General features: G+C 54.7%; 1 protein-coding gene across 1 annotated transcript; it reads right to left on the reverse strand.

The window, feature by feature from the left end:
- On the reverse strand, nucleotides 1-10078 carry Ccnd1 (cyclin D1). Its single transcript, XM_005351611.3, has 5 exons — nucleotides 9690-10078; nucleotides 8063-8278; nucleotides 7451-7610; nucleotides 4113-4261; nucleotides 1-2817 (listed from the first exon to the last, which is right to left on the reverse strand). The coding sequence occupies exons 1-5, from the start codon at nucleotides 9885-9887 to the stop codon at nucleotides 2653-2655; spliced, it is 888 nt and encodes a 295-aa protein (XP_005351668.1). The 5' UTR covers nucleotides 9888-10078; the 3' UTR covers nucleotides 1-2652.
- Between the last annotated feature and the right edge of the window lie 281 nt (nucleotides 10079-10359).

The raw sequence follows: 10359 nt of genomic DNA on the forward strand, positions 1-10359 counted from the left end.
TTTTACCAATTTTATTTCTAGATTTTTTGTCTTTTTTTTTTTTTTTTCTGGACCATGCTGGTCACATGTCCGTGCTGGGAAGCGCCATGGTGTGTCAACCAGAAATACACAAACCCAACTTGGCCATCAGCCAGAGCCCCTCAAAGCCTTTCATGTCACAGGGCAGACTCCGTGGACCCACGACCAGCCTTTGGCCTTTTGGCCAAACCCTCACCCATCACCATGAACACAGTGGCCCTCAAGGGTCCTGCCTGGTTCAGATGCCTCAGCTAAGTTGGTGGTGACCGTGGAGGTGACCATTTTGGTTTGACAGCTAGCTAGGGAATTTGGAGGCCTGCAGCACTGGAGCTGGCTTTGCCGAGGCTGAAGTCTTTAAATTAGCACAATGCTGTAATTAACACAAAACAAGACAGAATACTAGAACCTAACAATAAATGATGCACCGGAGACTCAGAACAAATTCCTCCGGGCCCAGCAGCATGGTGGCATGCACAACAGGCCGCTACAAAAATAACAATATTGATAATTAACAAAGAAAAATACAGTTGTCCCGACTGCTGTGATGCTATATGTCCCAGATCAAATGAAGGGCCCAGCATGACAGGTGCAGGGGGATGATCCCCACCAGACCAGTCCCAGGAGGCAGACTACCTGCCTGCTAGGCCCGTGCATGGCTAGGTGAAACATGAGGTATTGTGAACAGGAACCTGTTTTTTTTTTTTTTTTTTTTTGGGAATACAGCGGTAATCACATTAAGCCAAAATTGATCACAACTTAAAAAAAAAAAAGTACAAAAAAAGGGCATCTGTAAATACAATCTTCTATGAGGAAATTAAAACTTGAACATGGCAGTCTATGACATTGTAAAAAAACAAAACAAAACTGACCCTCCAATAGCAGCGAAAACAATGTGAAAGATACAAAGCGACGTGAATCTGGGTCCGAACGTCCGGGATGCCGGGAGTCATCGGTAGCAGCGCTGTGAAAGGAGCCGCACCTGTCCCGTGTGGTCCCTACCCTCCACACACTTCCCTCACGTCCTCTCTCCAGCCTCCCGCTCGTCACCTCCCTTCAACACTTCCTAATTAGAAAAGCACAATACAAATTACCTACTGTTGGGGAGGGGGGGGCAAGAATGTGCCGGAATAAAACTCATTTGGGATCCCCTAGTTTTCCTTAGTTTGGATGGCTCTCCAATGGGGCCGTTTGGGTTTGGAAAGTTAAGCAAACCAAATGCCCGTCTTTATATGATTCTTGAGAATCCCTCCCCTCCCCACTAAAAGGCCAATTTCTCAGACATGGCACCTTCGCCAGCAAGGGCAGAAGGTGTGCGTTTGAATCAAGGGAGATCACATTGCTGTATAAATCATACTGGCCATGGGCAGCCTTTCCAATAAATACTCTTCTGTAGCCTTAAGTATAAATTAGACATTTTAGTGTTTAAAATCCCCTCACTGTCCAGGTAATGCCATCACAGTTCCTACTTCCAAACACCAGCTGGCACCAAAGGATCCCTTCAATTCACCTTCTCTGCAGGACAGATCCTGGCGGTGTGAGAACAGAGTTCTCTCTCCTTGACCCAAAGAAACTTCCCAAGTACCCCATGCTACCAGCCCTACTGTGCCACACATGTATTGAGAAGCCATGAGTGTGTGGATACCCCCAACCATTCCATTAGGACCCCCCCCACACACACACACACTAGCGACACTGCCTCCAGCTAGCTGACCGAAAGTGCTTTGAGATGGAATGGTTTTGGAACATGGAGAAGGAAAACACAACAAAACAGAACAAACCACACACACAAGAGAAAAGCTGTGGGTTTAACCTGATGTGAGTGGGCTGCAGGGCCGCCAGGCAAAAACCAGCGTCTCTTTAAACAGGAACTACAAAATAGGAAGATTATAAAAATAGAATATACGATGCCACTATCTCATCCCTGCTCTACTGGAGCACACTGCTATGGACCTGCACGTTGGGAGAGAGCCTTGGGGGGTGCCACACGCTGCAAGACCGCTAGAGGTCGCACCGACCATCAGTAAGTGAAGAGGTTTACTCATCCCTGGGATGAGGCGCAGGAAACAGGTGACTGGCAGTGGCAGCCATGAACATGCAGGGGAGCGAGGCTGAGGACCGCCCAAGCTGTGTCTTTCAGCAAAGCGAGCACGTTCTCTAGCTAAAAACTCTTCTACTTTAACAACGGGTTGCTCTATTTGCCTTTTTTTTTTCCTTTTTTAAAGCAATGTTTTTCAAGCTTTTTAAACACATAAAATCAAAATCCTTCTGGGCACTTCCTGTGTGTTAATCCTATTCTTACAACAGACAAGCACATTAATAGAAAACTAGTTGATTACTGGGGTATAAAATCCTATTTTTGTAGCACCCTCCGCCCTACACTCAGGGTGATGCAAATTCTATCTCTCTCTCTCTCTCTCTTTAAGACAACTTTCAGGTATTTTTTTTTTTTCTCTTTTGCTTAAGTCAGATAGAAAGGAGAAAGATTAAAGAAAAACAACCAACAAAGAGAACAAAACTTCCCTTTCTGGTAACAAATGTCCCTAAGAGGAACGTCGTTAGGAGCGCCCCGGGCTAGCTCCTTTCTCATCGCGGGCTGCCACTACTTAGTGGCTCCCGCCTGGCCGGTGGTGGCCTTCAGATGTCCACATCTCGCACATCGGTGGGTGTACAGGCCAGGTCAGTCTCTCCCTGCGCTTCCCCCTCCTCCTCGGTGGCCTTGGGGTCGATGTTCTGCTGGGCCTGACGCAGGCTGGACTCCAGAAGGGCTTCAATCTGTTCCTGGCAGGCGCGGAGGCAGTCCTGGAGAGGCGGGCGGAGATGGAGGGGGTCCTTGTTTAGCCAGAGGCTAGTGGCCAGGGCCTTGACCTGCGAAGCAGGCTTTGCTAAGGGTAAGGCTGGAAGAAACTCCTCGAGCCACCCCCAAATCTGTGAGCAGTAAGAGAACTAACTACGAAGGACTAGAGAGAAAGAGTGCCACCTCTGCCCCTGCCCCGAGTCACGGGACACCTGCTTGTCCACCCCAGGTCTACCCAGCAGAGATTCCTCCCCGGGCCTCCTGCAGCACTGCCTGACACATCCTCCTGGGAACTCCACCTTTTTTTGGATGCAGTTTCTGTAGGTGGTTCTGGGAGGTGAACCCAGCCTACCATAAGCACCTGTGACAGATTCTGCCTGGCTGAGGGAATGCACCTCCACCTCGTCAGGTTCCTCTTTTGGGGCTGTATCTTGTACTCCCCACAAGGAGCACCTATCTCTCCCTCACAGCCTTCTGCCCCGGGTGGCCTCTGAGGGAAGCCAGCTCCAGGGTCACCACTGGAGCCTGGAAAGCATTTTGCATGGAATGAGACTGATGAACTTACTAAGCCCTGCCTAGATGGGATGAGGCTAGGGCACTGTGTACATTCCTCAAACCAGTAGTACTTCTGCAGAAACCCTGGGGAGCCCCCACATTCAGAGTCTGGGTATTGTTCCCCTTTGTTTGACAGGTACTATGCCTAAGGAGGGTGTCAGGGCAAATGGCCCCATTTTACAGAAAGGGCAACTGAAGCACAGGTGGCCTGGTGTGGACCCACAGGCACCCTTGAACCTCTCTCTGAAGTCTGCAGGCTTCCACCTATATCACTTACCCCCCACCCCCACCAATTCTCAGGAGCCCCAGATGCTTGGGGGAAGAAGACCAGCACTCGAAGCAGCCATCAGCCATACCCCTCAGTGAGAAGGTGCTCCAGTGTGGCACAGCATGCCACCTACCCCCAGATTTCTAGAATGTGTCTTCTGCAAGTAGAAGGCCTATACCAGAGTCCTTTGTAGACTACACCGAGGGAGATGTGGTCCTATCGTACCTGGGCCAGACTTCAGCTTCACCTGACAGTATATCACGCCCCTGCCCCGCTTTTAGGATCAATGGCTTCTGGAAGATCCTTAAACCTCAAGTCTGGGAAGAGGGTGGTGGGGGCCCCGATTTGGCTCCCTCTTGCTACAGAGGTCAGTGCTCCACCTCTCACAGGCTCGGCCTGGTCAGCGTCTTGACAGTGCCCCCAGCAGGGTTCCCTGGCCCTCACCCGAGGCAGCCTCCATCAGTAAGACTCACTCACCGGGTCACACTTGATCACTCTGGAAAGAAAGTGCGTTGTGCGGTAACAGGACAGGTAGTTGTTGGGGCTGCCCAGGTTCAGGCCTTGCATCGCAGCCACCACGCTCCCAGCAGCCACCATGGAGGGCGGGTTGGAAATGAACTTCACATCTGTAACAGAGAGGGACAGAGGTGGCTGTGAGCAGGGTCAGCTACAAGCCCATGGTTCAGTCCCCACCCAGCTCTCGGCACAGGCTCACCCAGTCAGTCCTCCAAACCTACATGATTGCATTAACTCCAGCTCCTTTGGAGACAGCTAGGTGGCGCTAGATGCACAGTGTTAAGGCCTGCCATCCCAGCACTAGGGAGGATCAAGAGTTCTAAGCAAGTTCTTGTCTCGCTTTAAAAAGTGGAGTGGCTGACCCTGGCCCGGGGTTTCATCCTCAGCACCTCAAGCAAACACTAAGGAAGAGTTGGTCATGCCCCCTTTGTGGCTTTAAGCTCTTCCAAGTTTAAGGAAGAGGACACAGTACCGAATTCAAGAAGGCGCAGGCTCTTAACCCTTTAACCCAGAGCCGGATGTGGTGCTTTATATCAGCATTCCCAGTATTTGAGAGGTTGAGGCAGGGGGAATGCTGTGTGTTCCAGAGCCAGTCTGGCAGCACGCCAAGGCCGCTCCTCAGAAAGATGACAGTAAGTTGCAGGGGTGACATGAGCAGGTCCTCAGAAGGCCAGGATAGCTGCCACAGAAGGGATGCTCCTCCAGAGGACTGACTCTCAGAACCCCCAACAAAGCCATTTCTCTAGTCACAAACATTGTCCTACATCCTCTTCAGGCTGCTGTCCTGGTTCACGGATGCCAGGTTAGGGCAGAGGACATGTGACTCCAGACCAGATAAACCAGGTGGAAGTAGCCCCAGAGGGGGCCGGAGATTGCCACCCCAGAACTCTAGGCCAGGGTCCCTTGTGAGGGAAGCCTCTCTCATATGCACAGGCCCCAAGGGGGAACCCCAGGGGAGTGCCAGCCTGCCCCACTGTTAGAAAGCTGGGGTCATGTTCCCCCACAGTACTGCAGCGGGGTGTCACTTCAGGACTCTATCTGGGGTCACCAGCTGTCTGCCTCTTTCACCCAATGGACCCAGCGTTGCAGTGGCATGTCCACCAATAGAATGCCTCTCCATCAACGCTGAGCCCACAAGTTGCTTCCCTGTGAAGTAGGGGTTCCATGCCAGAGGAGGACACGGGAAAGAACAGGTGTCACCCGGTGCCTGGGACAGGGAGGCTTTAAGAAAGTGTATGGGAACCATGAGGGGAGAGGGCTGGCGTGGTGAGGCGGCCCTTTGGAGACTACCCTGACAGAGTGTACAGCTCTGGCTCTTAAAGGTTGGGGGGGGGGGCAGGAACAGCAGCCACACAGAAGGGAGAAAGACATCCAGGTGGTCCCAAGGACTTAGCTCACTCAGTCCAGTGAACGGAGACATCGCTTTTTCAGGGAGAGAAACTCCAACCACTAGCTGGCACATGGGCCAGAGCCCCCAGCCCACCACTTGTTTTTCCCCTTCCTGAGTGCAGTGGTATGATCCATTATGTCCCGTAAGGAGCCCTAACATCTGCTCCCACACACTGCCTGGTTGCTGCTGGCTCAGCTGTCACACAGCGCAGTGGCACATACCAACACCCTTCATTTAGCTCAATTTCCCATGCACTCTGGTCACCTGTGCATGCCAGTGTGACCAACCCCAACCCTAGGTTAGTGTACTGTTCACACAGTCATGACCCAGGTCTGGGGGTATCCAGAAGGGAGAAGAAAAGTCACACCCTGCCATCTCCTAGAAACCTTGCCACATGGATGGCAGATCTCCTGGCCTTGACCTCTGGCCCCTTCCCAGGGTGACCCCCATGTGACAGAGGAGCTTCAGGGGGACAAAGTCTCTGGGCCCAGAATACTGGCCTACTGCAGTTCAAGCTGTGCTCTACCTCCACCTGTCTTCTGGGGGCTCTTAGTGGATCCTATCATAGACAAAGGCAATACAGTAAGCGGGGTCCAGCGCACCCACAATGCATTAATGCTTGTTGGCTTCCCTGCTGGTATCCAAGGGTCCTGGGAGGGGCACTTTGCTGCCAGAATCATCCTGGGGAGGCTCTGTCACCCCATCCCTCATGTTATCTCTGGGAAACTCTGCAGCTTCCTCGAAGCCACTTTCAGCTCCTTAAAAGGCTTCCTGGAGCCTCCAAGGGCTCTGCTCTCCCCAGAGGAACCCCAGCCAGACGCCTCCCTGCCTGCCAGCCAGTAGGGCCGCCCCCGCCCCTTAGATCCTTCCAGACTACTGATGGCCTTGGCACTCCCACCTGCCACCCCCCTTGCTTAGTAGGCCTCTGGGGAGGGGCTGGCACCCTCAGCAGGTAGCCGGGAGGCTAGAATCCCCAAATTTTCACAGCCACCACAGTGGTGTAGGAACACTAGCCACGGGGGCTGCCAGACCTGAGAAGGTGCCAGAGATGGCAGGTGGAAGAAGACACTACACGCCCTGCTTATACCACGTTGCCTTTTGGCCATGCTACAGGTCGCCCAGCTTGAGCTCCAAACAGATGTAGCAGCTGGGGCGGTCAGGGCTACCTGGGTGGGGGGATCCTAAGCAGGTGGGGGAGTGCTGGACCCCTTCAGCACCTCTAAGCCTCCTGGGCAGGGAGCAGCTGTCAGATGTAGTACTGGGACCACCCAGAGGTAGCAGGGTGTCTATGTGTGTTGTGTTCCAGCATGTCTGTCCACCCTGAGTTCTGGGCCAGGTTGGGTCCCTCAGAGGAACCACCCGGAGGTCCTCGTCTCTCTGCTTCCAACCAGCCCTCCCAGGGCCCTGTGAAAATGAACTGTCCTGTAGCAGCCCTGGTTGGGGGTGGGGTGGGGAAAGAGGCTCTCTAAACTCCTGAGCTGGTCACCCTGTACTGGGACTGTACTGTAGCACGTGGGGCTGGCACTGGGGCCATTTGTTCCACCCCTGACAGGTGGTCAAGGCTGGGAGAAACCAGGAACCCCTACCCTTACCCCTATAGCTGGGGCTGCTTAAAGACAGAAGGTAGGCGAGGGCAAACAGCCCAGGAGCAGGGGCAAAAACCTTTTCAGAAAGCATGGGATAGGGAGGCTGGGTCATCTTGTTTGTCCTTCAATGTGCCCCCCGCCCCACCATCTATCCCCAACAAGCTACCCACACCCTGGGCTCAGAACAGAGATGAGGGGACCCCCTTCTAGGCGTGCCTGTGACCATCACGTGGCACAGAACAGACAGCAAGGAAAGAGGCATTAGCCAAGGAACCACAAGGAGCCTGAGATCTCCTAGAGAAGAGTGGGGGTGGGGGCCCTACCTGTGGCACAGAGGGCCACAAAGGTCTGCGCATGCTTGCGGATGATCTGCTTGTTCTCATCCGCCTCTGGCATTTTGGAGAGGAAGTGTTCGATGAAATCGTGGGGAGTCATGGCAGCCAGGTTCCATTTGAGCTTGTTCACCAGAAGCAGTTCCATTTGCTGCAGAAAATGGGGAACAAGGTCAATAGGAGGGCAGGCCGGTTGGGGGGAGGTTTAAAGAGTGGGGACAACCGAGCACCACAGATAGATAAACAGCAAAATGCAGAAAAACTAACAAGTGGGCAACAACATGCGCTAGACAAAAAGACCCCCCCACACACCACGGCCTGGGCTGCGGCTCAAGCGCCGCAAGGGGGCGCACACAGACCACATTTCAGAATGGCTTCACCGCAGACATGGTGGGGAGTCCAGGAGGAGAGGGGGGCCACAGAGGTGGAATTCTGAGGGTTTGGGATTCTTCCCACTGCCACTTCGGTGTCGTGCAGTGTGGGTGACTTCCATGGGGCTGGAGGTCTGTCCGAGGCTGGCTCGGCCTCCTGTCACTTGCATCTCCCACCACCCGAGGGTCGTGCAGCTAATGAGGGATCGTGGGTGGTGGGGTCCTGGGTTACCAGCAGCTCTTCCGGCTGGATAGAGTTGTCAGTGTAGATGCACAACTTCTCGGCGGTCAGGGGAATGGTCTCCTTCATCTTGGAGGCCACGAACATGCACGTGGCCCCCAGCAGCTGCAGGCGGCTCTTCTTCAGGGGCTCCAGCGACAGGAAGCGGTCCAGGTAGTTCATGGCCAGCGGGAAGACCTCCTCTTCGCACTTCTGCTCCTCGCAGACCTGCCGGGACCCGGAGCATGACCGTCAACGGGGATGGGGGTGGGGTCGCTCGTATGTGACTCTGCATCCCTTTTCTAGATTACACAGTGAATGGGTTCGTTGGGGAAAAAAGGGGTCGCGGTGGCAAACTCCAGGGGATGCGCGGGTGCCCAGTACTCACCCACCCTGAAACTGAAAGGGAAAGTTCCTGGGCAGCTGGCTCGGTGGAGCTCAGCAGCAGTGAGTGTCCGTGGGGACCCCGACCCATGTTGAAATTAGAAGGTCGCAGGCCAGGGAATCCCACCGCGGGGCTGGCAGGACGCCGGGGGTTGGGCGCCGCTCGCGCGCACGCGAGACACAAAGGTGGCGTCCCAGGCCGCCGCGCCTCATTTCCCAGACGTCATCTTTTCAAAAAATATTTAAAAATATTAAAAAAATAACTAGGTGCCTAAAAACGGCCCGAAAATAATCATCGGGCGACCCTTAATCCAACCCGAGGGTCAGGAGCTCGGTGTACGTTGGAGAGTGAGCCCCAGCAACTCAAAACTCTCGGGGCCCCCCTTTTGCTGGGTACGGGTGCCGGTTGCCTCTGCAAGGGCACCATGCCGCACTTTAGAAATTATTTAAAAATATTTTGGGACCGGGACCTTTGAGACTTTTGCTAAATATCTGAAAACGTGCTTTGGTCTCCCAGCTCGACTTGGGTAGGTACCCCCCAAGTGCAGACCAGCGAGGACCACAGTCAATCTCTAGCAACTAGGGGGCCACGCGACCTTGCAGGCTGGCGTGCTCTCTGGGCCAGACAGCCTGTGTGGAGGTGTCCAGGGGTCCGCTGCTTGAACAAAGGGTCCCCCCAAACATCCCTCGCTATGTCCTGTTTAGTGATTTCGGGTCGCCGCGAGGCCCCTCGTGCCTGTCCCAGCACTCCTGCCTCCGCTCTCCGCCCTGCCCCCAATTATTAATAAACACTTTTGCTTTGCAATAAAGGAGCAAAGATGGCGCATAATACTGGCACGAGCGGCCCTTGCATACGTGTCCACGGATATTAATTTAAAAATCAAATCTATGCCCCCTCCCCCCCCGAGCTGGCGGATACGCGCGGAGGCGGCCACTGCCGAGGCGCAGCAGGAATGGGGCGCTAACGGGGGCCACAAAAGGCCCCCAATCCGCACCCTCTGAGGTGTCCCTGGCACACTCTGGCACCGTCCTCCCTTGAAGGCACTCCTCCCCGACTGCCCCCCACCAGGAAATGGAATCCCCATCATCCCAACTCCTACACCTTTCTCGGTCAAAGAGACCCGCAGTATCTATTTATTTTGAGAATCCGTTTTTCTAGCAACACACCGGGAAAACTCCGTGTTGGAAGGGAAGAGTGTGAGTGGGGGCAATAAGTTGCCAAGGGGTCCCAAGCCAGTAGCCTGTAGCCCCTCACCTCCAGCATCCAGGTGGCCACGATTTTCCGCATGGACGGCACAATCTCCCTCTGCACGCACTTGAAGTAAGACACGGAGGGCGCGCAGGTCTCCTCGGTCTTGAGCATGGCTCGCAGCACCCGGTCGTTGAGGAGGTTGGTGTCAGGGTACGCACGGCGGATGGTTTCCACTTCGCAGCACAGGAGCTGGTGTTCCATGGCGCGGCCGCCTGGGGAGGGCTGTGGTCCGGGTTGGGCTCCGGTGGCTGCTGTTGCTGGCGCGCTCTGCCTGGCGCTCTACGGCCGGTCTCCGGAGCGCGCGGAATCTGCTGCTCTCTGCTACTGCGCCGACAGCCCTCTGGAGGCTGCAGGACTTTGCAACTTCAACAAAACTCCCCTGTAGTCCGTGTGACGTTACTGTTGTTAAGCAGAGATCAAAGCCAGGCAGAGAAAGGGAGGGGGAGGGCCGAGGCGGGCGCAGGGGGAGGGGGCTTGGGAGCTGCGAGCCTCGTGGGGGACAAGCCCAAAGGCCCCCCCCCCCCCGCAGCTCGACCTTCGTAGATATGCAAATTGCTCGGACTGCTTCTCTTCGAGCTAAGAAAGAGAGGTGTAAGGGTGGTGGTGGGGGTGTCTTCTTTACCCAAGTGGGTCCTCCGAGACCTGTGGAGGTGGGGTGGTGCTGGCTTTGGAC

This window comes from Microtus ochrogaster, chromosome 8, assembly GCF_000317375.1.
Source record: "Microtus ochrogaster isolate Prairie Vole_2 chromosome 8, MicOch1.0, whole genome shotgun sequence".
Classification (NCBI taxonomy): Eukaryota; Metazoa; Chordata; class Mammalia; order Rodentia; family Cricetidae; genus Microtus; species Microtus ochrogaster.

Excerpts from the sequence above, each read along its gene's own strand:
- Ccnd1 (XM_005351611.3), bottom strand. The coding sequence starts at position 9,887 with ATGGAACACCAGCTCCTGTGCTGCGAAGTGGAAACCATCCGCCGTGCG. Across the intron at positions 7,611-8,062 it reads TCCAGCCGGAAGAGCTGCTG|CAAATGGAACTGCTTCTGGT; the intron begins GTAACCCAGGAC and ends CATTTTCTGCAG. Across the intron at positions 4,262-7,450 it reads TGTGGCCCTCTGTGCCACAG|ATGTGAAGTTCATTTCCAAC; the intron begins GTAGGGCCCCCA and ends TCTCTGTTACAG.